At 46.6% G+C, this 27,758-nt stretch overlaps 3 protein-coding genes and 1 long non-coding RNA gene across 8 annotated transcripts in view; 3 read left to right on the forward strand and 1 right to left on the reverse strand.

The window, feature by feature from the left end:
* The window catches only part of LOC122371244 (actin cytoskeleton-regulatory complex protein PAN1-like), an 89,360-nt gene that overhangs the window by 1,264 nt on the left and 60,338 nt on the right, over positions 1-27,758 (forward strand). For all 5 annotated transcript variants that reach the window (XM_043347418.1, XM_043347420.1, XM_043347415.1 and 2 more), the window contains exon 2: positions 23,624-23,746. In XM_043347418.1, the coding sequence (XP_043203353.1) occupies positions 23,729-23,746 (18 nt within the window). In that variant the 5' untranslated portion in view covers positions 23,624-23,728. The remainder of the gene's footprint in view (positions 1-23,623; positions 23,747-27,758) is intronic.
* The window catches only part of LOC122371249, a 74,865-nt gene continuing 50,349 nt past the window's right edge, over positions 3,243-27,758 (reverse strand). Inside the window, exon 4 of the long non-coding RNA XR_006254696.1 lies at positions 3,243-3,396. This is a non-coding gene — a long non-coding RNA (uncharacterized LOC122371249). The remainder of the gene's footprint in view (positions 3,397-27,758) is intronic.
* On the forward strand, positions 17,411-19,609 carry LOC122371247 (prostatic acid phosphatase-like). Its single transcript, XM_043347423.1, has 2 exons — positions 17,411-18,410; positions 18,662-19,609. The coding sequence occupies exons 1-2, from the start codon at positions 17,829-17,831 to the stop codon at positions 18,929-18,931; spliced, it is 852 nt and encodes a 283-aa protein (XP_043203358.1). The 5' UTR covers positions 17,411-17,828; the 3' UTR covers positions 18,932-19,609.
* LOC122371248 (testicular acid phosphatase-like) lies at positions 17,519-17,803 on the forward strand. The gene has a single exon (XM_043347424.1). It carries the CDS (start codon positions 17,519-17,521, stop codon positions 17,801-17,803), a length of 285 nt encoding a protein of 94 aa, XP_043203359.1.

Below are 27,758 nucleotides of genomic sequence, written 5' to 3' on the forward strand. Positions count from 1 at the left end.
ACGCATCCGGAACGTCCGGAACAGACGTGGTTTGGGGCCGTATCGGAGGCAAACATTGTGAATTGTACGAAGAATTGGAACTCGATCATCATGAATTAAGTAAAAATTATTTCCTTAGAATGGCAAGAGTATTCGCTGCTGGTTACTTGCAATATTTTATTTGGTAATAAGTGATAGGAAACATTTATTAGCTCTCCGCATCCGGACCGCATCCGGACCGGATGCGGCCAGCGTGCGGCGACATTCCGGACGGACTCCGGACGGAATTCCGTCGCAGTGGACGGCGGCCTTTAGAATGCACTGACACAACAAGACACTTATCTGAGGGAAAACAGCGCAACATTAGGCTGCATTGTTTATACCAATGGTGTTTTAGGTTCGCAAAATAGCCAAGTTTATGCTACAAAAGCGCAGCATTGAAGTTGAGATGGAACTATGCAGTTTGCACTCCTGAGAGTTTGGCAATGTAGTTATGGACTGCCGACTGGCAGATGAAAACAACGTGATATTTGATAGGGTGCCATAAGCGAAATTGAATAACGATTTGATTATATCTTCTTCCAAAAAACAGAGTCACTACTGCATTTTTTTGGAAAGGGGAGAGTGAAAAAGGAAAGGTGATTTTTTTTTTTAATTTCTCCTGAATGTTTTCTATTTCAATTGTTATTCTTTCATTTTGGCAAACAAACCACTAAACATCTATCACTGATACGCGCTGTTGTGATTCTTTAATGTTCATAATATTATGCCTCATATTTTGGTGAGACGGGCAAACTTTCCTAACCACCCGATTATCAAGCATTCTACATAAAATGGTAATGCTTGGTAGAAGAGATATAACGAGTAATAAGGCAGCATATATTAGCAGCCATAATGTAGTTACTGACAAAACATGTCCTTTTATGTCGAATGTCCTCTACCGGCCAGTAATGGAACACCGATACGCGTAGCCTTCCTCAATAACATAGCAACTAGGAGCAATTCCACCTTAACACGTGCCTCGAGTCTGCCGGTCATTCTATCCCCTCAATTAGGGGAAGTTGGGGGAACGCCGAAGACTTTTTTTCTGACGCCCGTAGCACGCAAGGTAGACAACATAAGCTATTCTTGTTGGCGTCATTCGAGAGGCCAGTCTTTTGCCTTTCAAACATACCAGGCGCATTTGATGAATTCGCATACCCTTAAGCGCACAAACTAAAAATATCAAAGAAGTGACTTTTTCGGCGTTGCCCCGGACTGCGGGGAAAGCCGAAAATGGGAGAAATGATCTACGGGGAATGCCGACATTGATGTTTTGCCAGTTTATCTCAAACTTTATCCAGAATTCATCAAAGCTGACACGCGTTTTAAGAGCTTGAGGACGCGGTGCACACTGGAAGTTATAATTGTGTAATATAATAAGAAAATGCCAGGTAAGTTATTCCTTATAGGTAACAGGCCGTTGTGTCGGTTGAAAGTGTAATTTGTGTGACTAAAAATACGCGTTGCTATTCTACAGCAGTAAAGTCCACGTAGCGTGCTTTTAACACGTGCGTAATCGCACGTTTTCGGCATTACCCCAGCCAGCAATACTTTCATTTGCAGGCCCATAACTTTTCAACGTGCTGTATAAATTTCAAATAGGCAGCACACTTATGCAAAGACATGCTAAAGATTACTTGACCGAATTGGCCAGACAAACGGTAGCATAATGAGTAAGAAATGCAGCTTCAAAGGCGCATGTAGTACAAGGGAAACGTACCTTGAAAACGCTCTTGGCGCCCTCACAGTCGAAGTATTCCCAATGACGACTCGTAACAAACATGCGATAATTGTAGTCACTTAAGCTTCAGAGCATCACTGACAGGTGGCATCCATGTCTTACGGTTTTCGAAATATCTCGAATTTCGGCTTTGCCCCAACTCCGGCATTGCCCCAACTTCCCCTACTGTTGCCATGCTCCACTTAATTTACCACCGGCGACTCATTTCCTCGCTGCTGGCGTCCGAGGCGCCCGTGCCACTGTTTTTACACATTCCTCCGTCCACCCCCGGGCGTCAGACAGCGGCGTTACCAGGCGTTACCACCAGTCGGCGCAGGAAATCATATCCGAGCTCGCCGATTGCGCCACGCCGCCCCGTACCCACGCTTCTCCCTTTGAGCGGCGTCCGTTGCGTCCGGTGGTGTTAGCGCAGCCGCAGAACGATCGGTTGTTGTTTTTTATTTTCGCACCACGAGCTGTACTCGTGATAGCCGCCACCGCGCTGAGGAGTCGAGTAGTTGCCGAGTGGCGATCACGGATCTCGACTCCGAGTCGCGTGGTGGAGGGATACGGCCTGCCGGAGACGGGTCGAAGGGGTGGGGGAGAGGGGGGGGGACGAGTACCCACAGTTTTTGTCGGAGTGGCGTGGCCGTTGGCAGCCGCAGCTGGCTACCGGCCACGGCCGAGTGGTCGGCGCGGTGCCGCTGAATTCTGGTTAGCGGCCTCTGATGGCGCTAGAACGGTGGGATATTTCAATTTCAGCACACGGAAGGCATAGAAGCTAGACAATGCAGTGCATAGTCTGGCGCTGGATTAAAAAGCGAATAAGCTTGGCACACTTCTGCCTTGGGTCCGCCCCAGCGTTTTGTATTTGCCGGCGATTGTTCAACTGGAGCGAATATACAGAAACGTTGAAAAGACGATACTTCAATATCTGCAAATTGAAAAGGAGTGCCATATAAAGCAGCATACGCTTTCGTTCAAAATTTAAATCTGGTTAGCGTTTCTGGATCCACCGACGAACTGACTTATAACACGTAATTTAGGTCGCCATTTTAGAGTTTTGAAAACATAAGAAAAGCGAAATACTATCCTAAACAAACTGACAATATAAAACTAACCATTTTAGGAAATATAGACAGCAACAGCGTCTGTCAGAACATGTTGTAAATGCATAAGCCAGCATAAATGAAACTAAAAATGACAAGCTCATATGCACTTTCGCTTGGTTCTTATAAGACGCCTCTCTGTTTTTCGTTTTCCTCAAACATGTGTTCCTATGGCTACGATAGTGAATAATGACCCCAACACAAGAGACCGTAACACAACAGGCCTTCACAAAGAACCAAAGAAGACGGGTATCGGTTACAGCAAAGGCTAGGATTTCCGAAAATCGACGTGATTTTGGACATATTTATCTGTTGTTTGCTGTAATACCGAGATATTGCTGTGTGTTTAGCAACACCACGACATCTTAAAACAAACGTTACTACCCTTCCACAATATATTCCAACCACAACGTTTGTTTGCATCATTCTACGACCTTCCCACTTCAGCCATTCGCGTCCCTCCATTTGTCACCGGTTAACGAAATGACACGGGCCACTGGGGTGCCCTGCAGCGGAGATGTAGAGGCGCACGGTGGTACTTCGTCCCTGTCGGCGACAGCACTCATTTGAGCGGCACCCAGCCAACTGATGGGGACAGGTGCACAGGCGAACGGTCATAAATTACCACGAGCGCCACGTTCCTCGCCACAGCCTGCGGGCGGGGCAAAATATGGCATAAGGTGGGAGATGAATGACATTTTTGGCAGTGTTTTGATGCTCCAAGGTTTGAAAACACTAAAAAAAGCAATGCCGTGTTTGCTTTCTTGAATGCAGCACCCAGAATAAACTTTTTCAGAGAAAGCAGGGCTTACATACCTAAGGATAGACCATCGAACCAAGTCGAATAAATTGATGGAGTGTGTGTGTGTTTCCTTTACAGTCAACACGTACCATGCAACGGGTGCGGGCTCACTGGCCAAAGAAATTAAAAAAGAAGCAATTGTTGAAAATTCCCACCAGTCTATTGGTACTGATGAGGTCAGACCAATGGTTCTGGAGCCAGAGCGCAACTTGTTCATTGAAGATGATCAATTTTTTGTAGTTTACCTGTGCTTAGTCATTGATCTGAATTCTGATACAAATATCACCGGCGCGGCTATCAGCAAAGTTCCACGCCCAGCGTCCACGCCCGGTGCTGCACTGGCCGCTGAGCGCTCTCACGATGTGCTGCGGGCTAGTCTACCTCTCCAGGCGCCGCACACTGGTCGGAAACGCTCCAGCGAGAGGCCAGCGGCCTTTCCGCAAAAGTTTTTTGCTTGTTATTCCACAACTAGTGAAGCAAACTTCATAAAACTTTGCATACCTTCTCTGTCATATGTAAGCTATCATTTGGATGTCAAGCACTAAATATATGACGTGAAGCTGTTAAGTTATGACGTCATAATTGAGTATAATACAGGATCTAGCACCACTTTAAGTCAACAAGGGAAATTGGGAGCTGCTATTCGGGCACCGGGAATGGTTTCAAGCACTCTTTGCAAGGTCCAGTGCTTCACTTTAGCATTGTTTACTTTGCGTGACGTCATTTATGACGTCACTAAGGCCATATAGGTTTTTCGTCAATAACTCCTGATCAGATGGAGCTAGAGAGTGAGGAAAGCCACCATTGGACTCAGGAAGACCTGCCGAATCGAATGATATGCGATATGACCTCCTTCAACCATTTCCGTGACCTGAGGGGCTCCGACCTGACCTTGACCCGAGGTTAACACCTTAAGTTGACTTCATCCGAACACCAAGTATAGCATTCAACGCGCCTGAGCTAGACAAACACGATGATGCCAAAATCGCGGCAGTGCGACCATTTTTGGCAAAGTAATTAACCTAAAACCGAGCCCGTGCCTTGTGGCACTTACCTGACCTAAGAGGCCACTGGCTGACCTAAGACCTTAAAATCGGGTAGTACCTAATTGTTGCGTCTTATAACGGCACACAAGCTCGTTTTTTCCGCGAGGCTCTAGCTCAATTAGAGGCGAAACGGCGAGGGAGTTGTACCAACCCTCCCCGCTCAATATAGAAAACCAATCGGTCCGGCCACTGGCCAGGGTTAAATACCGGAATTGTGATCTAATGTAAAAAGACGGCCCAAGGTAACCCGACGTCAGTGACAGGTGTCCTATATTTGCAGCGTCTTATATTCACGAAGGTTTCAATTTCCACTTTCTTCAGCCGAGTGATGGCTGTCACTAGCAAGGCTCTCTAAATGCAAGCCGTAATCGCCACGCAATATGTGGGAGGCTTTTGATGTCAATGCATACATAAATGCATACATAAAACGCGCTTTTCACAAAATTCATAAGCTCAAGCGCATCTGTTTTTAATGACCAGTCAACTACGCATGGATGCGTGCAGGCCACACAGGTCAGCGTAAGCCGGGCGCGGCGGCCGAGCCGAAACTGGGGCGGGGCGGGCGGTACTTGGGTAGGAAGAGCGGCTCCTGCAAATTTTGCGCAAATATGCGCAGTTAGCTTTTATGTTGCCCTGGTGTAAATCTAAATCCTGCTTCATCTCACAAAAAATCAGAGTGGAACTAGATGGGACTACCTGTTGTTTCCTTACCTAAACTTTGCAGTTATATTCCAGAATCACTGTAGGAGAGCCTTCATAACAAAGCTACAGTAAATCTTAGTTAGGGAAAAAGTATACCAAAAATTTTGCACTGACCAGTCGGCAACTTCATAACGAACATTTTGATGCATAATATGTGGGATTTCAATTTGGTGTCTATCAGCAATAAGACTCTGAATATCCGGCTCAAGAAACCTCTTGCTCCGCGTCAGTTTCCGAGTTCTGGGATACCTCATCTTCAGGGGCTGATTACAGTTATTTTTGGTTACCCGGATTAGTTTTTTTGGCCTAAGTATAATAATTTGATCAATTTCAAATCGATCTATATAAAAAATAATCCGAAACTCCGGAATCGCCCGTGGCCTCTCGTGAGGGCGTTTCCGACCAGTGTGCGCCGGAGTGTTGCGGGCCACTCTATGTCTCCAGGCGCGCGGCTTGCCTTAACATAAAACAGCTTGGACTGTGCAATATGGCTTTGCGAATTGAAACGGATGTTGAGGTCAAGTACCACAGAAAATGGGACAAAATTAACCCTATTCCTGGCGGGGGGGGCCTCAGGAGCCCCCCCCCCCCTGAGGTTTTTTGGTTATTTCTCCCAAACACGTTGAGCTAGGAGGCTCAAATTTTCAAAAAAAAATGTCTGAAAATTTTGAGTTGATCTGACCTCAGGTCAGGTCACCAGAGGCGGTTTGGTGACCCTACCTCAGAAAAGTTTGCAATCACGCCAGAGCTAGAGTTTTTGACCGATCAATTTCTTCTCTTCAGGCTTTAGTTAGGGTACCAGTATGTGCAATTTGTATATCTCGGAATTTTGATATCGGTGACCTAAGGTCAGGTCAGTTTCGCGACCTCCCCATTATAAGTCAATGGGGGAAAAATCAACTCCCTGTTTTTACCACTAAAACGGGTCGGAATGGCCCCATATACCATACATGACTTCATATACGATCAACCTTCACTACCTTGAGGTCTGTTTTGCTGTTGGGCAGCTGTGAGGTCATGTGACGTCATCAAAGGTCACCAAAGGTTTTTGGCCAATAACTCCGTACAGGAACAAGATACAGACGCGTGGATGGTCTCATTGTGTTCAGCTCGTCAAGACGCATCGAATGATATACATGATGACCTCGAGGTCACGTGACCTGAGGTCAACCTTTGACCTTGACCTTTCGAGGTCAACATATATATCATTCGATGCGGATTGACGAGAGGATCACGATGATGCCCTTAGTTTGTTGCTATCTTGACTAATTCGAAAGTTATTCGAGAAAAACTCTCCATATCTAGCGCCGCCATTTTGACTTTTTCGACCCCTGTGACGTCATCTTTGACCTGACCTGAAAATGACCTTAGTAAAAATTGTAGACCTTGTCCATGCGTATCCAATGCCGTTTACCGCTTGTCGCTATCTTGCTTCGTTCTCGAGATCTCAGGGGGGGCCGAATCGGCCCCCCCCCCCCCGCCAGTTTCTTGTCCCGGCGGAGCCCGCCAGGAATAGGGTTAAAACCGTGCATCCAGGCCACTGCTGCGGCTCACGGCAAAATTACCTCAAATTATGTGGCAGGCAACATATTAATGCTGTAATTTACTGAAAATAACTACCCAGAAACGTCGGATACCATTAAAGTCAGCTCGTATCTAGCCAAAAATGTTTCACAAAGCTCGATCTCAATAATTCAGCATTCAGCTAGCTCTGTTGGTGACAACTGACAGGGCTTGCTGAAAGCTGGCAGAACTGCTAGGAAATATGTCACTTGGTCAGTTTTGTTTATCGCTGAGCGCAAGGACAACAATGTCAGTTGTCCTCATGATGCATCGACTCGACATGTATTACACAGATGACAGATAGTAAAATTTGTCAGCCCTTTACAATTTTATTTGTTGCTAGACGTCACTCGTGAAATGAGGCCGGTTGTAACGGTAATATTTCCTGGAAAATAATGAAAAAAGTGCTAAAATTCAACAATTACATTGTGGAGGGAGAGGGAGGGAGGGAGAGAGAGAGAGAGAGAGAGAGAGAGAGAGAGAGAGAGAGAGAGAGAGAGAGAGAGAGAGAGAGAGAGAGAGAGAGAGAGAGAGAGAGAGAGAGAGAGAGAGAGAGGAGAGAGGTCTAATTCATGTCAAATAAATATATTGTTATGTAGCGTCTTCGCCTTACATTTTGAGAAACCCTGATAATATCCTTATTTATTGCAGCCTCCGTAATGTCACCGAGAGCTTACATAATCTCTGCGTAATAATCGACCCGCGACTCGGAAACAGATCATACCCCCGACATTTCCAATCATCTCCCGGTGTTGGATCTATCATCGAGACTGGCGCATAGCTAGATAAATGGATTGTTTACTGAAAAAGACAAGCTTTTTCAAACAGTTATTTATTGGAAACGGGACCGACGACTCAACAGGATATTGTCGCCTGTCAAAATGACGAAAAGCATCCGCAATTTGTTCCATATATCCGGCTTTTACATTTTTAGAAAAGTTTCGTTCATTCAACTGGGTGGAAAAGCGATATTTACCTAAAGGAAGGCAACCGTGTTGTTGTGCTGTTGACCGTGTTGTTGGAAAATGGCTAAATCGAATAACTGTCGTATCACCAATGTTAGTGATTCTTAACTGTTTTTCTGCGATCTCAACTGACCAAAATTGCTTAGTTGCACACATGTTGCAAATGGTTCTCACTTCAATCAATATCCTCTTGGTAGAAATGATCTTAGTTTTTTCTGTTTTGTTTTTTACACTCTTACTTCTTTTACATTTCTGTTTTGTTTCTTTTCTTTTCTTTTTTTTTTGGCTCATTATCACCAGCAAGTAAAAACACCAAGTAATTTCCTGCACCCTTAACTCCTGTATCTGTTTCCACGCACATCACCTCATGGGCTGCCCCGTTTTCCAAAACGAAAACCGATACACAAGAAAGCTATCGGTTACAGGCTGCTCCTGTAACCGCACCAGTTGCACATACCGGCAACAATCAGCAGCCAGGTGGTCGATGCCCTCGGTAACGCCCCCTCTCCCCCCCCCCAACCCCCCTCGGGTCAAGCTCAGTGGCAGCGGAGGCGTCTTCAACGTGCCAACGTCAGCCATAGCCGACTGAATGTGTGTATATTTGGCAGCGTGCCAGACGAACTTGGCATGGTGCCAGATGACCCAGGAAACTGAGCGGTGCAAGGTCGGGGTCCCCAAAGGCTGAGTTCTGTAGGTTGGGCGTGGTTGTGGATCATATTCACATAGTTTGTGTGAGATAATAGTTAGCACTGCGGGTCCTTCTTCTACTTCTATGTAACACTCGGCGTCTGTTAGAGGTTGATTTCTGAGAAAGCTGAGATTATTCATTTCAGTTTTAACGCTTGGTATGTATGTATTTAGGTGCTTCCACATGGTGGGTTTTCGAGCATTCACGTCAGTTAACATAAATACAGGTTTAAAATGCGTATGACAAGAGCAGGGCAAGATTTAAAACGCACATAAAAGACACGGCACATAAACGACAGGTGCAACACATAAACGATTGGTGCAACTCACGTCGTGCCAGACATCGAGCTTGAGTCGGGTTCTGATTTTTTTTTTTCATTCTATATGTTAAGTGGAATTTAGATGTGAATTTAATGACTAAACTTTTAGCAGGATTTCTTCCGATAGGTACGAACACAAAACATTACAAAGGTTAGCGTAATACACATCAATCAAATGCCACATAAAACGAATCACATGCCTTCATAGATTCCATATTTTTACGCATGCCTTTGCGATCTTTATCTCACTACACACCTCATCTCAGCATCTTGGAGTCCTCCCCGCCTCTCTCTCTCTCTCTCTCTCTCTCTCTCTCTCTCTCTCTCTCTCTCTCTCTCTCTCTCTCTCTCTCTCTCTCTCTCTCTCTCTCTCTCCCACTCTCTTCTTCGTGTCCCACTGAGTTCCTGGACTCCTAACTAATTAACCTCTTTCTTAGAATCGAGAGCCTCGGGGCCACCAACCCCTGCACGGTCTCCAGAGACCGGAACCATGCACCAGTTCGTCCCACAGATCTAACAAAAAGCGGCTCCGCCGGCTCACATGTGACTCGTGCCAGACAGTCCGTCTGCAGAGCGGTAGCCTGGCCCTGCGGGAGGAAAAGGGAGAGTATGGGAGGATGGTCGGACTCAGAAGGGAGTGTGAGAGTTGACATAGACGGAGACAGAGACAGAGACAGAGACAGAGGCAGAGACAGAGACAAACAGACGGGGGCGTGGACATTCGGAGGAACAGGAAATGAACTAAAGGTCAGACTGTGTTGACAAGAACAATTTGTTGCTAGATGAACCCAATAACATCGTGAGCTAAGCACACCAGACAGTGCTAAACAAACCTAGACCATCCACGGGCGTATAATTAGTTTCATTTCCACCACAGGAGTGACGTGACACCAGAGAAGATTGACGTGACGTCAGAATAGTGCCGTGACGCCTGACCGACATGACGGCTGTGTGGGCGGTTTTGTGACCGGGCCAAGTGAGGGGGCGTTGACAACCGCAGCCAGAAGTCCAGATAAATTGTTGGGCCTCCTGGAACGGTGCTACCAGTCGAGCACCAGAGCGCTTCCCTCCAGGAAAAGCCATAAAACGGAACCGTTCGGGACCGTCAGCTGCCGGCCGCACGGCCACGAAAAGCGGCCGACGCGACTCTCGCCATGGCATTTGGCTCATGTGCCAGGCGCAGCAGAGCGCTGGCAGCGCAAACGCCATGACTTGGCTCGGTTTAGAATCCCGACCAGGTTTTTCAGCGAACAATTCACAGCGCTGCACGAGGCCTGCCTTCGAAAGGTGTCTTCAGGCGCGGACTTCCATTAGGTCTGTCTGGTTTGTGCGATCGTTATGTCTCTCGCCTGGACTACCTGTGGTCAATTTTTCACCACGCCCGGACGGGGCACCGGCGCTAATCCACCGTATCGGAATCGATGGGCACCTCGCGGCGCGCCCCTGGATCCGACTCTCCGTTTCTCCCACTCAGCAGACAGGAGGACTAAGCGAGCGAGAACGAGGCCAACTAAAATACACCGATTTCGAGCGGTAATCTAACGCACACATACCAACTGGGCCACATGATATGAGCAGAATTTAATGTGCGTGAAATTCAGCGACCACATTTCTACTTGCTTTCATAAAAATAGTGCGTGCGTTTCATTTCTCTTTATGGTAGTGTTCAGCAGCCTCTAGCCCCTGGGCTAGATCCGGTTTTATCAGGCCGGTATCCTTTACTGGTTGCCGAGTCCTATAACACATAAAGGACGGAGGGCAACGACGCGTCACAGCCTCAGGTTGCCATGGTAACGGGGCGAATTCGGCGTTAGGGCCCATCTAATAAATCGCTTTTCGACGCATTTCTGTAATTGGATAACAGTAAAATTTGATTGATCGGACACAGAATGAATCATAAATTTCAGGAATTATCCAAGTATTTACCAGGGTAGCCTAATAACATCAAAATACAGTCTTAAACTGAACCGCCTGGGATGTTACATGTTGGCTTTGACGCTTTGACCCCAAAATCGTCACTGGCTAGCCAATGTGCGTCGAGCATGGTTTACGCTGATTGGTCGGCGAAATATCGAGAACTATAATTTTTTTAAAATGCTCAATGTCGCTGAGAGTGCGAGCGCAAATGTCGCCACTTTTCGTAATGATAAAAGGACGGGGCTCACTCCTTACGCTATACATACGATAATAGGTTGCATCACTTCCCTACAATAACATGCATAGACAAACCAGCATTACTATTGGGATGCAAAAGAACAGCTCTATGCAGAGATTATTAAGAATTGTTTGTAAAATAAATTATTTGATAAATAATTGACAGAACAAGGTCACCTCTGTTTTGACATAGACCCACCACCGCCCTTGCCCCCGTGTTATTTCAACAGCGACTGTTTGCCGTTACGGCGACAGACGTTTGTTTTACCAAACTTCCAAGCCCAGTGACGTCATCACTCTGACGTCACGGTGTCGCAGCTAATGGCGGCCGCCGTGCGAACGGCCGCCTGTCCGCCTGGGGATCCAGATAGAAGAAAAACAATGATAACGAGGTCCCTCCGAGACGATGCACTCGCGAAATATGAGCCTGAGACTCGCGATTCCCGGACGCTGACGAAAAATCGTTTTCTTTGATGGTGTGCATATGCTTTGGTGCTGTTGTAGTGTTCATCTTGTTTGTAGCATAAGCAGCGCGGTACTGAGATAAAGTGGATACTTCAGCAACACGTCATTATAACTTATTTATCATTGATCAAGCTGAGAGTTTGCATTGCTTATGAACTCTAATTTACCGTGTGATGGCAGAGTTCGGTCTTTGTTTACAGTTATTGACCTAATGAATACATCAGAGACGTAACGTTACGGGCCCATTTGAGCCCACAAATCGCAGTCCCCGCGCACCAACTGCGCCAACTTAAAACCGACGGGGGGATGACCGCCCCCCCCCCCCTGATATCTCGAGAACGAAGCAGGATAGCGACAAGCGGTAAACGGCATGGGGTACATACGGACAAGGTCTACATTTTTTACAAGGTCATTTTCAGGTCAGGTCAAAGATGACGTCACAGGGGTAAAAAAAGTCGAAATACCGGCGCTTGATATGGAGTTTTACTCGAATAACTTTCGAATTAGACATCCTAGGAGCAAACAAACAGCATCATCGTGATCCTCTCGTCAATCCACATCGAATCACATATATGTTGACCTCGAAAGGTCAAGGTCAAAGGTTGACCTCAGGTGACGTGACGCGAGGTCAGCATGAATATCATTCAATGCGCCTTGACGAGCTGAACACAATGAGATCATCCGCGCGGCTGTATCTCGTTCCTGTAAGGAGTTATTGGCAAAAAAAAAACTTTGGTGACCTTTGATGACGTCATATGACCTTACAGCTGCCCAACAGCAAAACAGGCCTCAAGGTAGTCAAGGTTGATCGTATATGAAGCCATGTATGGTATAAGGGGCCATGCTGACGCGTTTTAGTGAAAAAACAGAGAGTTGATTTTTCCCTCCATTGACTTACAATGGGGAGGTCGCGAAATTGACCTGACCTTAGGTCATCGATATCAAAATTCCGAGATATACAAATTGTAGCTACCAATGACCTAATAACATCCTGCGACTTTCAAAGTCCTTCGTCATCTATATAGTGTAGCTCTGACACGGTGACAAGTTGCAAAAAAAGTGACTTGAGGTTGGGTCATTCAAAGTCACGTGGTGACCTGACCTTAAAAGTTAGCCCTCGCCCTGGCAGGGCATTTTTTATAACACGGCCTGGCAGGGGGGGGGGGGTCGATGCGACCCCCCTCGCGATTGGCTCCTATGGCACCTAGAAACACCAAATTTGGTAGGTAGGTGGGCCCCCTGGAGTTCTCGCCCCTGTGCAAATTTGGTTGTTCTAGGTCAATATTTAGGGGGGTTTTGACTTGGGGGTTATAAATGTAAAGATTTCGCTAAAAACAGGTCAAAAGTTTTTCGCTTATAACCTTTGAACTAATTAAGATAGAGAAAAAAGAAAAGGACCAGTGAACTCAGCACGTCAAGGCGCGTCGAATGATATACTTTTTTGCTTGCTTAAGTGTACTTAAAGTTTTTCTTAACTTTTAAGTAAACTTAAAATAATTAATTAAGTTAAAGTTGACCAAATTCCATCATATTGCATAACACTCGATTCGGCTGATCACAAGGAACACAATGACACCATTTTTTTAAGCTCTAGCGTCATTATGTGCCAAGTTATTGGCAAAAACGTCATTTGACCTCAGTTGACCTCATTTGACCTGACCCATGGATAAGCACATCAAACAAAGAAGCCACAAGTGACCGACCTGCTGTTAAGTACTGTAGTTTCAAAGCACAAAAGTGATAGAACGAAGCGGATATCTGCAGTATTTTCCGAATTTAGTATTTTCCAATAGGCTTAACATTACGACGTAATGACCTCTAACTGACCTCAGGTCAGTGACCTAAAAAAAAACCGAAGTATATGTTATACAACTTGGTGAACTTAGCATGTCCTGAAAGTTTAAAGGAAATCATTCAAAAACTGTGAGTTGGACAGGTGCAAAAAGAAAATTGAAATTTGACCATGACCCTGTACCGGTTTTTCTGACCTGGTGACCTGACCCAAGGTCACCCGGACCTGAAAGTTTCAGGTTATATGTAAAAAGGTTGCCCCATAAGCTGTGCCAAATTTGGCGGCGCTGCGCGCCGCCGTTTTTACACTATCTTCGAAAAACCTTAGGGGGGTCGCATCGACCCCCCCTGCCAGGGCGAGGGTTAAGAGGTTCAAACTTGCACACCATGTGCAAAATCGATAAGAGAATTGTCATACCAAATTTTGCGGCGCTACGCGCCGCGGTTTTCACGCCATTCACGAAAAACCTCAGGGGGAGGCGGATGACCGCCCCCCCCCCCCCGTCGGTGCGATGAATGTCAAGAGTTCCCGGAAACATTAGTTGTGCTTAGCGCTTACGATGCAATTGCTGTCTTACGCATTAATATTTATTTTAAATACATTAGATAAGTGTCCATTTGCTCTTACCACATTTCCATCTTACACATTACATCATTCCTCATACCACATTACATTTCCTCTTACCACATTACATGCCGGTCCCGTAGCTCAGTCGGTAGAGTGTTGGTTTCAGCGTGGTAAGAGCACGCGTTCCCGGTTATAATAGTCCAGGTTCGAAACGCGACGGGCGCTTGACATTTATGGACTTCCTGACCAGAGGTCAAAAAAACTTATTTTGTGTCACCTACAAAATTTTTCAACCCCCTTTGTGTCCCCTGCCCCCAGAGGCCGGATAAGTGTTGCACTAGGGTAATAAAATTGGGAAAAATCTAGGCTTCATCAGGCCAGTGTTAATGTCAGTGTCGCCAATGTTAGTGTGGCTTTAAACCTGGATAATGTATTATTACAGTGTCCCAAAATTTGTTGATTTGGGTGGGAAATACTGAGATTCATTTGCCACTCTCACCACCAATTTCTAAGAGCAATTAACCACTCTCAGCCAAGAACACCTTGTTACATCAAAAGGCAGTTCAGGTGTGGTGGACTTAAACAGGTGGACACAGGACAGGTGTGGTGGACTGAGTTGTGTGGATACTTGGAGTTGGTTTATGATCATAATAGATACTCATGGATAAAAATAAAGGCTATTGATCTTTTCTCACTCTTTTTGTATCTATTCTAACCAGCAGTTTCCACCTTCTACCCCTTTTTGGTGGATAATATGCCCCTCTGACACCCCAGCCAAAACTCAACTTTGGGACACTGAATACATGTGTAACTAATCTTGTGCAGATGCATTTAAGAATTGCTTACATTCTATTTTACATTTTTCCATAATACATTTAGATTTGTGTTCTATATGGTGAGATTTCACACCTGTTATGACATAACAAATAATAGGTGCCTATGTATAATACAATATACCTACCTATGCAACATGTTGCAAAACGTTCCTTTTCCACATCAAGGCCACTAATATTGTTGAACCAAAATCATAATCATTAGATTTTTGTTAATAGTATACAATAAGTCAAAATAAAATAGGTGTAGGTGCTAGGTAGGTGGGTTGTATGCTTCGGAGCTTGTCGGTTGGCAGGTTGAAGGTAGGGAAGTTGTAGCTTGTAGGTACAGGTAGGTAGAAGGTAGATAGGCTGTAGGCTGGTAGGTAATAGGTGGTATGGTGGTAGGGTAGAAAGTAAGATTAGGTTAGGTAATGATAATGTTTTTCTTTCATTCAGAGTTCTTAAACACTTTATGCAAGAGTAAAAGAGTAGAAGTCGGAATGAAGGAAAAACAATTAAGCCTGAACCAAACTTACATAACTACTAACCTACAACCTACCTACAACATACCAACACAAAACAGAAAACCTACCAGCCTACAACCTCCCAGCTTACAAACTACATACCAACCTACAACATTTTTTCGGAGTCCTTGGACTGGTATACCTACTTTTACCAGCTAATGAAAATTGAAATTCCTGCTCTTCTAGGGCTGAAAAGATTAAAATCAAAATGAAATTTGTATCAACATTAACAGTAAAAACATCTATTCATTGACAACTTTGGCAAGTGTTTCAAAATCAGGCAACAAATCCACACAGCCTTGCTTTTGATCCCCACCGGGCTAGCGTTGTTGATCCAACTTACAAGTACCTAAACCAGCAAAATTAGACACCCCAAGATTCCTTACCTCCAGTGTTATTTCCTGCCTTTCATAACCACAATACATTATACAACAACTCAGGCTCAGCTTTCATCACGGCGCCCCTATATATGGCCTTGACGGCGCCAGTCCCTTTCTTGAAAGCATTCAAACTTGTTTGAAAATTGGACAAGCACGCGCTACTCGCGAGAGTCCACTCCTGTTTTGCTACGTGTTCATGATCACAGCATACCTCTCATAGACGTGCGCCGAAAAGGCCCGCTCAAAATCTTTGATGCGTTGGCTCCTGGGGCCTACAAAATCCACAGTGAAGGCTCCCTGGCGGCTGGGGCGTCAGCTCAGCGTTGTCCCCTCGTGTCACCAGCATCCGATTGGTTCGCTCAGGGTTATTCTCGCCGCGGATTGGCTGGTTAGTCTGTTCGCTAGCAGTGTGCGAAAACGCCGTCAACAAATGCGATGCAGTGTGTTCACCATTTTCGTGACTTTGTCACCAAATGTCTCTGGTGCCTGTCAGCTTCTGTCGCCTACAATGTAAGCGAGTAGGAAGTTTTTTTGACCTCTGTTCCTGACATGCATGGTTGCGGTTGGTGGCAGGGCGAAGCCAGGCGAAGTCGGTGAGGAGACCGGCCGTGCGCGGCTATGTGCGCACGTTAGACTATGGACTCTAAATTCTGCCATAGAACCGGAATTGCGCGGTCGGAGGGTGGAGGGCAAGGTCAACGCAACAAGTCTCGCAACAAGCTTTGTCCTTGCCAATCCTTCCAATAAAAAAGTTCGGAGTAAATTTATAACATAAAAATCTGTAAAATTTTGGACATTTATGGGTGGAAGATAACCAGCTTGAGGGCCCAATCTCACCAGGTGTGGCAGATGGCGGTACACTGAAACTAAGGCACTTAGATAACCCCATGCAAATAATCTAATCTCATCAGTCAAAAAAAAAAAAAACAACAACAACAACACGCGGTACATGGTCGTTACTTCACGACCATGATGCATGCATTTCTTAAATTGCCTTTTTTAGCCAAAACGTCCTCGTATGATAAAAAGAATGTCACCATTTTGTTCTACGCACAAAATTACTCATAAAACATGTGTCATAAAACATGTGACTGCGAATACCAGTTATGATTTTCGGGGATATGTGCTTACCTGATTGACCTAACCTTGACCCTGGCCTATGTTTGACTGACCCCTACATAGACCTGACACTCTTTATGCCTTTTATGAAGGATTGTGCGCAGTTTTGACAGTGTGTCACGAGAAGCGCCCATTACGAGGTTCTAAGTCCATGCTACTGAAAGCCCGATTTCAGGTGTTGTACCTGTACCTGAACTTGACCCGACTTGTGACCTCGAATTCAACTTTCAAGTGCTCATTTGAAGCGTCTCGTCGCGTTCTTTCGTTTGCCGCCTCGTGCGTGCGTTTCGTTATTGGTTCTCGGGCTATCGGTTGGGGGCGTTTAACGCCCCCCCCCCCCCAGCAAACGGCGGGTGGCGAAATACCCCAGCCACTGCCGGGCTATAGAAAACGTGGGACCGAACAGCTGCGGCCGCCCCTCCCAGATATGTTACACAACGTCAAAATCAACTGGCAGGGGCGCTTTCAGGGAAATTAAGAAACTTCATATTGCGTATTTGAAAAAAAAAAACTTTCAAAGGACACGCATTAAATTTAGGTGTTTGAACTGATGCTGAAATAGCCAGCACTTCGGTAAATGAGCAGAGAGGAGTTTTGGCTCCCAATTACCGCCCCTAAGAGGCACGCACTAACATCAAGAGTGTCGCAGGTGGAGCAGATGTCGCGCCGCTCACGCCTGTACTCGGGCCTGCGGGTCACGGCTAGCGTCAGATAACACCCGGGCTGGCGGAATGGGGTCCTCCCACTCCCCGCGTCAGTCCGCCGCCATGACGACTCCGACCCGGGCCCTGCTGGCCGCCGTGCTGCTGCCGCTGGTGGCCGCCGCCGCGCCCGACACCCTCCGGCTGGTGAACGTGCTGTACCGTCATGGCGCCCGGACCATCATCGCGGCGTACCCGACCGACCCCAACATCGGCGCCTGGCCGCAAGGTTACGGACAGCTGACCAACGAGGGCAAACAGAACCAGCTCGAGCTGGGCCGCTTCCTGCGCCGACGCTACGACGGCTTTCTGCCGGAGCTGTATCACGTGAACTACATACACCCACATTGAGGCGGCCGACGTGGACCGGTGTCTGATGTCGGCGCAGGCCAACCTGGCCGGCCTGTTCCCGCCGCAGGGACAGGACGTCTGGGACGCCGAGCTTGCCTGGCAGCCGATCCCCGTGCACACCGTGCCGTTCGAGGACGACTACAAGTTCAAGTCCCACAAGATGTGCGCCGCCTACAACGCCGAGCACGATCGCGTGTACAGCTTACCGCAGATGGAGGCCATTAACGCCGAGTACGCCGGCCTGTACCAGTACCTGACCGAGAACAGCGGCGACCTGGTGGCCGACATTACGCACGTGCAGTGGCTCTACGATACACTCCGGATCGAGTCGACCCACAACTTGACGACGCCCGAGTGGGCGCTGGCCATGCCGCCCGGCTACGACGCGCCGGCGTTCCCCGATCTGATGGAGCCCCTAGGAAACCTCGACTTCGGCTTGCTGGGCGCCACACCGCTGCAGCGTCGGCTCGGCGGCGGGCCCCTGCTCAAGGATATGTTGAAGAACATGAAGGCCAGTGTGTATGGCTACCTGAGCCCGGTTAAAAGAAAGCTGTTCGCCTACTCGGGGCACGATACCAACGTCGCCCTCCTCCTGACCACTCTGATGGTGAGTCGATGACCGAACGGGGTAGTTGCTGAGGTGACGTCTCAGCAGCCTTCCGCGATGATAAGTGATGATAATTATGATAGTGGAGGTCTGGTAGTATGCTTACGGTTACCAATAATGGATTCATATAACTAGGGAGCAATGTCATCAACCAATATCAGCATATGCAGTCTTTGTACGTAAAACTGCCTTTAATTAACATTTAACCGCTGCCTTGAACGACGGCTTCAAATCGTTTCTCGCCACCCCAGGTGTACAACGGCGTGATGCCTCCTCTGGCCAGCGCCGTGCTGGTGGAGCTGCACGAGGAGCCCGAGGTCGGTCCCACCGTGCAGCTGTTCTACCGGAACGACACGGCCGCCGAGCCGTACCCGCTGCAGCTGCCCGGCTGCCAGCTCAGCTGCCCGTGGGACAGCTTCGTCCAGCTCACCGCAGACGTTGTGCCAGACGACATCGAGGCGGAGTGCGCCGCCGTGCCCGAGGGCTACGTCCCCAAGGCGAACAAGTGGCGCCGTGACTAGGCCCTTCTCTGATCTGCAGGAAGGGGTGTTTGGTCGGCAACTGAGGACAGGCACGGACAAGTTGAGCGGGCGTCGACGTGGGGTCTGGTCAGGAACGGTAGCCATTTTGAATGTTTTGGATGAAAAGGAGCGTTTTGTTTATCTTTGTGATTTAATCTTTAGATGTAACTCGTCAAGGCTAGATCGCTCACTGTTTTCAATTCGTGTAATGCGTTATTTTTGTCATAAGGGCAGTACTGAAAGCTATACATAATCTTCAACAGCCTTTGTGAGGTTCCACTTCCGTTTCGTAAAAGGACAGAAGGTGAACGAAGGTTTAGCTGGAAGGTATAGCTTCATAACAGGATGCCTAGGGGGGAAGAGGCGAAGGAATCTTTCCGAAGAACACATGACCCTGTAATACTCCTGAGTGTAGGCCCTTCTATTAGTCTCTATAGGACTTTTTCTGAGAGAAAAGTCAACAAATACCCTCACAACAAGGCCTCCTTGAAGACCAAGATCAAGATGGACTGCATTGAAAAAATGCCATGGTGGCCATTGCGTGTAACAGTTTCAGCAACCGAATCAAACGTGTCGTGGAGGCTTAGAGAGTTACATTAAGTGGAACAAAATGTGGACATGGCAATAGCCAAGTATGAAAAAATGAAGTCAATACATGCATATTCTTAGGAGGCATAACGTATTTTGTAAGACTCGGACGCTCGTCCTACTTTATCGTCCGCATCCGTATTGCCGAAAATGCTGGTGACCTTATGTCTTATGTAGTCACCGCTGGTCATTCGCACCTTGGCCATGGCATATCAATAGAGTTGGCACGGTTTCAAAAGAAAAGTCTTGCGTTTTTGACTGATTGGTTGAAGAGGGCGACATAAGTGTTTGTCCCCATCATCTTATTTATAATAGTCATAAAGCTGATCTCACTCCTGGCCACATATGTAAAATCCCAGATTCATATATTGCTGAATCTTATAACATGATGCGAGACAATAATGCCCTAAATCCAGGTCACAAAGCTGTTTGACAAGATCCCAAAGCTTTTTTAGCGGCATAGTTACCTGACATGATGGATGGCCCGACCGCATGATGAAAAACATGGGGAGTGTGGCCAAAAACACCCCAAGCTACCACGGCAAATGGTGAAAACCCGACGCCACCAGAAAAAAAATATGTGTCCTGCCTTATTTATGTGCCGCTATTATCTTACACGCTAATATAAGTGAGACGCATTGTGCGCGCGCATGAAAGACAAGCAAGCGCGTCTTCCCCAAGTGTTCCCTTTGAAGACGAAACGATCAGATTGCTTTAAGATGAGTAAATAATGGCACAATCACTGCGTCCTCTCTCATATAGATGACACGTCGTTTGATCACGTTTCAGGATGATAACATGCAGAAAAAATGTCCATGATACACATCCTGTACGCTGAAAGAAGCTGTCGGCATATTTTTTCTTTTTTTTTCTTTTCTTATCAGCAAACAATGTCCTTCTGAAGCACTCTCTAACTCAACTTCTACATTTGAAATTAGATATGATATGCACTAGCATGGTATCAGTAGCAAAAACAGAAGCCGCATCGACGCCCACTGACGGCAGTATATCTGTGAGGAAAACATGGAAATGCGAGGAACGTAAGGAAAACATGTCTATCTGTAGAAGCTTCGCTCACAAACCAGCAACCGGGCCAGATATCTGGGCCGGGTCCTTATATATTGTGAACCTAAAGTCACAAACCGGAGCACTTTGTTGGTTGATGTCATCAGGCAATCGTAGGGTCATACAGGCGTTGTGATCTACTCGTGTGTTATTTATTTATCCGATATCCGATAGCTTGTTCGGATCTGTGTTGCGTGGCCTGACTGATAAGCAATAACAAGCGTGGATGTTGTATGCCTGAAAGAGTATATGAATGGTTCGTACAATGCGGTAGTTGAAATTACGCTCTCTCTCTCTACTTAACCCGCGCCCTGGCGGGGGGGGGGGTCGATGCGACCCCCCCTAAGGTTTTTCGAAGATAGCGTAAAAACGGCGGCGCGCAGCGCCGCCAAATTTGGCACAGCCTATGGGGCAACCTTTTTACATATGACCTGAAAATTTCAGGTCCAGGTGACCTTGGGTCAGGTCACCAGGTCAGAAAAACCGGTACAAGGTCATGGTCAAATTTCAACTTTCTTTATGCACCTGTACAACTCACAGTTTTCGACTGATTTCCTTCAAACTTTCAGGATGTACTAAGTTCACCGAGTTGTATAACATATAGTTCGGGTTTTTTGAGGTCACTGACCTGAGGTCAGTTAGACGTCATTGCGTCGTAATGTTAAGCCTATGGGAAAATACTAAATTCGGAAAATACTGGAGATATCCGCTTCGTTCTATCACTTTTGTGCTTTGAAACCACAGTACTTAACAGCAGGTCACTTGGTGCTTCTTTGTTTGGTGTACTTATCCATGGGTCAGGTCAAATGAGGTCAACTGAGGTCAAATCACATTTTTTCCAATAACTTGGCACATAATGACGCTAGAGCTTAAAAAATGGTGTCATTGTGTTCCTGGTGATCAGCCGAATCGAATGATATGCGATATGATGCAATTTGGTTAATTTGAACTAAATTAGTTAATTAAAGTTTACTTAAAAATTAAGAAAACTTTAAGTACACTTAAGCAAGCTAAAAAGTATATCATTCGACGCGCCTTGACGTGCTGAGTTCACTGATGCTTTTCTTTTTGCTCTATCTTAATAAGATCAAAAGTTATAAGCGAAAAACTTTTGACCTGTTTTTAGCGAAATTTTTACATTTATACCCCCAAAACCCCCCTAAATATTGACCTAGAACAACCAAATTTGCACAGGGGCGAGAACTCCATGGGGCCCAACTACCTACCAAATTTGGTGTTTCTAGGTGCCATAGGAGCCAATCGCGAGGGGGGGTCGGATCGACCCCCCCCCCCCCCTGCCAGGCCGTGTTATGAAAAAGGCCCTGCCAGGGCGAGGGTTAAGTACGTCACTCTCTAGAGTTACATCGCCCTGGGCACGTCATCAGCTTTACGCGTTTGCCACCACCCTACTCCTCCAAAATAGAGTGTAATTTCTATTCACCACACCCTCGGAGCGCCGTTGGCTTTTCACAGGCGCCGTCTAATCTGAGGACAGCACGGCCACAACGCCTCGTGGCGCAGGTAATCAGCTAATTTCCAGGAGCTAATCGTGCCGTCGTATCAGTGGCGGTATACCCTGCGGAGATGAGACAAAGAGAGACGCAGCTGGCCAAAGCCGGGTGGCTTGTGGAATGAGAGTGAGAGGGAGAGAGAGATGGGAGAGAGACAGAGAGAGAGAGAGAGAGAGAGAGAGAGAGAGAGAGAGAGAGAGAGAGAGAGAGAGAGAGAGAGAGAGAGAGAGAGAGAAAGAGAGAGAGAGAGAGAGAGAGAGAGAGAGAGAGAGAGAGAGAGAGAGGGGGGGACGAAGGGAGGGAGGGGGGAGGAAGAGAGGAAGAGGTCTAAAACGATGTCGAAGACTAGAAGCTGAATTGAAATGCGGTGTTTGGAGGCTGTTAAGCTGTAAATATGTGCATCATACAAGCAGTTTCAGGTCTGCATTCTATGAAAAATAGCTTACTTGCTTCATCAAGCGATTTTACATGATAATTCAAGTAATGAATGCGACGTGTTATGATAAATTACCAAAGGACAAGGATGAAATCAATTTACTAAAACAATCATCCAGTCCTGCTCTTTTCTAGGATCCATTTAACCCTCGCCGGCCGAGGGCCCCCCCCCCCATAGGACCTATGACGTCATAAGTGAACCTCTGCACGGTCTTCAGATGTCGCAACTTTGCAACGCCCTCACTGCCAGAGGAGATGTCACAGGGAAATGAAACTTGCAGTATCTAGTATCCATTATGAGTCCCACAACTTGTATATCTCGGATTTTTCCTAAAGGTCATATGAGGTCAGGTCATTTTCGTGACCTCACCATTGGGGTCAATGGGGAAAAATGAAAACTGCTATTCTGGCGCCGGGAACGATCTCCAACTATCTCAAGCACACAGAATCGTGATTTGATGCACTCCTTGCAAGGTTAGATGCGTCACTTTTGCAATGTTGACCTTGCGTGACGTCATTTATGACGTCATCAAGGTCATATTAGTTTTTCGTCAATAACTCTTGATCAAATTGAGCTAGCGAGTCGGCAAAGCCACCAATGGACTCAGGAAGGCCTGCCGAATCGAATGATATGCGACATGACCTCTTTCGACCAACTTCGTGACCTGGGGGTGCTGACCTGACCTTTAGTTTTTACGGCGTGAAGTGCTGCCTGCCCTGCGTTGCCCACTGCCCAGCCTTTGTCCTTGGTGCTTCGATTTTCGAATATATTTGAGCCAAGAGGAATGTGTGAGTTCAGCGCTACGCCTAACGTTCGGAGACAATGGGCGCTTATTTTGGCCAAACCTTTACTTGTAAAAATTCATTCACCAGATGGCACTGGTGAGAAAATTACAAGCCCGTAGATTTCTCGGCTCAAGGCGGGGAACCCTTTCAGGGATGGGAATTGGGACCCTCGGGCCTTGCGACCGAGGGACCTTTTCGTGAATCTTGAGACATTGCCCGTCGTCAGAAAATGATGGGGCTTTCTGGATGCTACGGTTGCTCCCAGTCTCGATTGCTTCCATGACTTATAATGAAACCTCTATTTCAGGAAACACGTCTTCGATTGACGCGAGCCCTGGTCGTACCAGCGATCCGCGCCAGTGCTGCTACCTAGCGGAGGACCCCTAAGCTGAGCCTCGCCGCCGTCCACCAGATGGACGGTGTGCAGCAGGTACGATCATAATTCGTCGACGTTTTGCCGCCCCATTGATGCCGTTTTACATAGGCCTGTTAGGGGCGGACCCTGGCCCTATAGCGTTAACCCTATTCCGGGCGGGGGGCCTTTAAGGCCCCCCCCCTTCAGGTTTTTCTTGTGCCATTGCCAAACGCCGCAAGACTGAAAGCTCATACCCGGTGACTTTTTTCTTAACATTCATTGCGCACATTTTGACAAAAAAAAATTGCCGGGTCAGGTCAGGTCAGGTCAACAGAGGTGGTTTGTTGACCCCACCTCAGAAAAGTTTGCAATCACGCCATAGCTAGAGTTTTTGACTGATCAATTTCTTCTCATCAGGTTTTAGTTAGGGTACCAGTATGTGTAATTTGTATATCTCAGAATTTTTATATGTGACCTGAGGTTATGCCAGACTCGTGACCTTTACATTGCAAGCCTATGGGAAAATATTGAAACGCCTCCTGCTTCGTGTAAACGAGTCAAAACCACCCAATTCTTTCAGTATTATGGAAGATTATCTCATCGGTGATGATCCTGGTGCCGCTTATTGACAGGGGCACCGGGAAAGGTCATCTGAGGTCATGTGACGTCATTAATAGTTTTCTGTCAATAAATCACGACATGATGGTGCTAAAGATTTGTAAGTGGTACCAAACTGCTCGCCTGGTCAAGGCGCGTCGTTTGGTATGCAGCATGACCATACCCCACAACCTCATTGATGAATGACCTGACCTTGACCTGGACAACTCGACATCAGTGCATATTCCTAAAACAAGACATATATTAAAATTGCTGTCTCTATGCCTAAGCCCAATATGAATAGCCCCGGGTAGAATCGAGTCTGGGCCATGCATGGGCTCGCCTCCACTACCACGAGGTAGCAGCATATTCGGGGACGGCGCGTATCTGTCTATTTGCAGCGGATTCGCGTATAAATGAATATGCTGCTAGAATAACCAACGTCAAATTATAGTAAAACCAAGGCCATATATATTTAGTATACTTCGTTTTTCTTAAGTTTGCCCCTCACTGTAAACGTCTTTTTGAACATAGCACGAGAATTGCTAGCTGAATTACTGAGAAAACTGGTTGGCGAACACTGATTTGACCAGATTTCACAGATGATCAATTTCATCAAATCTATATTACTATTTGAGGAGGGTGCGTCTGTCCGTTACCGAGGTCCCGACTTGGTGGTGCTTTGCGTGGACTACAGGCCAGACCGTTGCACCTAGCCCGGTGAAATTTGCACAACTTATAGATCAAGGATGCGCGACGTGCCTTTGAGGGGTCTCAGCTCGATCGGATTGATAGGGAGCGCGTGGCGCGTGCTCAAAAAGTGCAAATTCGCGTCATAGACTTTACATGTATAAATCGGCGTGCGAAATCGGGCGAAAACGGCTAATTTTGGCCGACACGGGTCCGGTTCCGGCGCAATATCTTGGTGACCAGGGGTCCGACCGGCACGGGGAAAACAGCATCGTGTAGATAATTGAATGGGCAATTGAATGGTGTGCGATACAGAGGATAGCACGCGCCACGTGCACCGGGGAGGGCACTTTTGTTGAAAAATTGCGGTTTTGGGCGGATTTTGGAATTGATTTTATTTTTAGGTGACCGTTAAACAGAGCGAGTTGGAACAACGCCTGTTGGCAAGAGAAATGTACCGCCTATCATATAAAAGTTGTAAAAAGCTGATTGATCCAAATCAAGGTGGTGCAAATCACAGGAGAAAATGGTGTTTGTCAATTTTGTGCCACTTTATTAATCACACGGGGTTTGCTGCATAACCTGATACATTTGGCAATTGAATATGGTACCATTGGATAAAGCATTCAATTCTGTCCAATATTCACTCTTCATTTTTGCATGATTAGCAACAGTATCCTTAAAAAGGTAAATGTTCCAAACCATTACATTGTCATTTTTAGCGAAATTCATCGATGGCCCTCAAAAGACTTCACGCCAGTTTTCGAATCATTCTAAAGTAGAACGCATGATAATACGACACGGGCACCTCGATGCGATGCATCTTTTTGTTTTCTTACAAAATGCTTGGCCGTCAAAAAGCAATCGAACGAATTTGATACCAACCAAACCGACACAGACCAACCCAATACCCACGGGTCAAAAATAACCCTTCTTCGCGTTGCGGAGCACGCGGGTAACCCTAGTTTCTCTACTATTTCACAGATTCTTAGCTCGTATTTGCCAATACCTACAGCCCCACAGGGATAGACGACTTCTCAGGAATTATGTCTGAACTAATAAATAAATTGCACGGCGCTTAACATAACGTTAAATCGTCGGTGTTCAAAAGTTATTTTTGAAAATATTATTCATATCTACAATACAATGTGCGCTAACCAGTTTTCTCAGTAATTCAGCTAGCAATTCTCGTGCTGTGTTCAAAAAGACGTTTACAGTGAGGGGTAAACTTAAGAAAAACGAACTATAGTAAAACTGCCGCAGCACGCTCAGCCGATAACGTGAGATCTGCAGCTTGGCTTGCGTGGGGAGCCAGTGTGAGCCCATGTGTAGACATAGGAATTTCTACCAGTATATATGCAAGTATTCCTACATGCATTCCTTATTCTTCTATAACATGACCCAGTCCATTACCAAGGACTATATCATTTATCATCAAATGGAATATTGGATAACATTGTAAACAATATTTGTGGAAAAATAAACGAAAGGCTAGCATACACGCCCTTCTTCCCTGAAGAATCGCAGCCGGAAACCTCGAGGAAAAACATTATCCCGTCATTCACCAGCCTACGCAAAGCTTTCATAACAGCCGTTCTGCTAATGTCCTCCCTCAAAGCTCCATTCCTCGCCCACATAGAGAGCTTTTATAGTGCGATCGCCCACGTATGCGACAAATGACAAGTCTCGTGGACAGGCGAGCGGTCGAACGTGCACGCTACTGCTCATACCACCATCAGAGGCGGAGATGGCGGTAAATGGAAGCGACACTGGAAACTCGAAGTCACCGCACTATAAGAGACACTCCCGGAACCAGTATAGCACAGTCGAGATGAGGTTACGAGACCGAAAACGATGATTTGTGGCATAGTGCTGCGCATGTGAACCCCCGCACCTGATATACTGAGCTCAGTCGCCAATTTTGATAAAAGGGAATAAAATGCGACCGACGCACGTTTCCGCCCATTTGGCTGCATTTTACGCACCAAAAGTTTCATTAAGTGGTTGCGGATGTAACCATAGGTGCTTTGAACTATGATTTGTAGGAGATGTAGCAAAATACAGCCCAATGAGACGAAAGCATACAAATGGCGCATAATACGCCCACCGAACCTACTAAAAACACCCACTGCTAGATGGTGAATATTCTTAGGATGTAACTAAATGCACGCGGATGTAAAATACTAACAAAAGCCTTATCAAAGTGGTCCCAGGAAGCGTCCTACACCTTTTCAAACTTAAGCAAAAGAGATAGATGTTCAATTCAAAACGTGAAAACACGTAAAAGCAAATATAAAGCGCAAAGAACTATCAAAAAATTAACACGCGCAGTGGAAGGGGGGGGGCGGATTTCGCCCACCCCTCCTGTTTTTCGCCAATAGATCGCGCCTCAAGCACAATATCAATGTGAAATTTCGGCTACCTGTCCGGAATTGAATTGCGGATCTTCTCGTGCAAGAAGTAAGAAAATCGGTTCACAACTTTTCTAGTAATATCGGTGTAAAGTCAAACATCGTGCCGCCGCGGCGGCGCGGCGGCGCGGCGGCCGGCGCTAGCCGTTACGCGCCGCCTGAATTGTAGACTGTGCCGGGGCGGGACGGTTCCGTCTTTACATCGCGCTCCTTACCGCTGATTATATTAGATTCGCGTCAAATTCGGTGAGAAGACTGAGAAATGTACACGCAATCATATGGTCAAAGAATTTTGAAAATCGGCCGGTAACAACTTGAGTTATGAGTGTGTAAACACAAAATTGTGATTGCCGCGTTTCCCGCGTCGGCCGATGCCGCTTCAGCCGGCG

Source organism: Amphibalanus amphitrite, unplaced genomic scaffold (assembly GCF_019059575.1).
Source record: "Amphibalanus amphitrite isolate SeventyFive unplaced genomic scaffold, NRLGWU_Aamphi_draft 001221F_arrow, whole genome shotgun sequence".
Lineage (NCBI taxonomy): Eukaryota > Metazoa > Arthropoda > Thecostraca > Balanomorpha > Balanidae > Amphibalanus > Amphibalanus amphitrite.

Bases quoted from the DNA above. Each gene is read 5' to 3' on its own strand.
- LOC122371248 (XM_043347424.1), top strand. From the start codon at position 17,519: ATGACGACTCCGACCCGGGCCCTGCTGGCCGCCGTGCTGCTGCCGCTG.
- LOC122371247 (XM_043347423.1), top strand. From the start codon at position 17,829: ATGTCGGCGCAGGCCAACCTGGCCGGCCTGTTCCCGCCGCAGGGACAG. The intron at 18,411-18,661 runs GTGAGTCGATGA...TCGCCACCCCAG, and splicing joins TCCTCCTGACCACTCTGATG to GTGTACAACGGCGTGATGCC.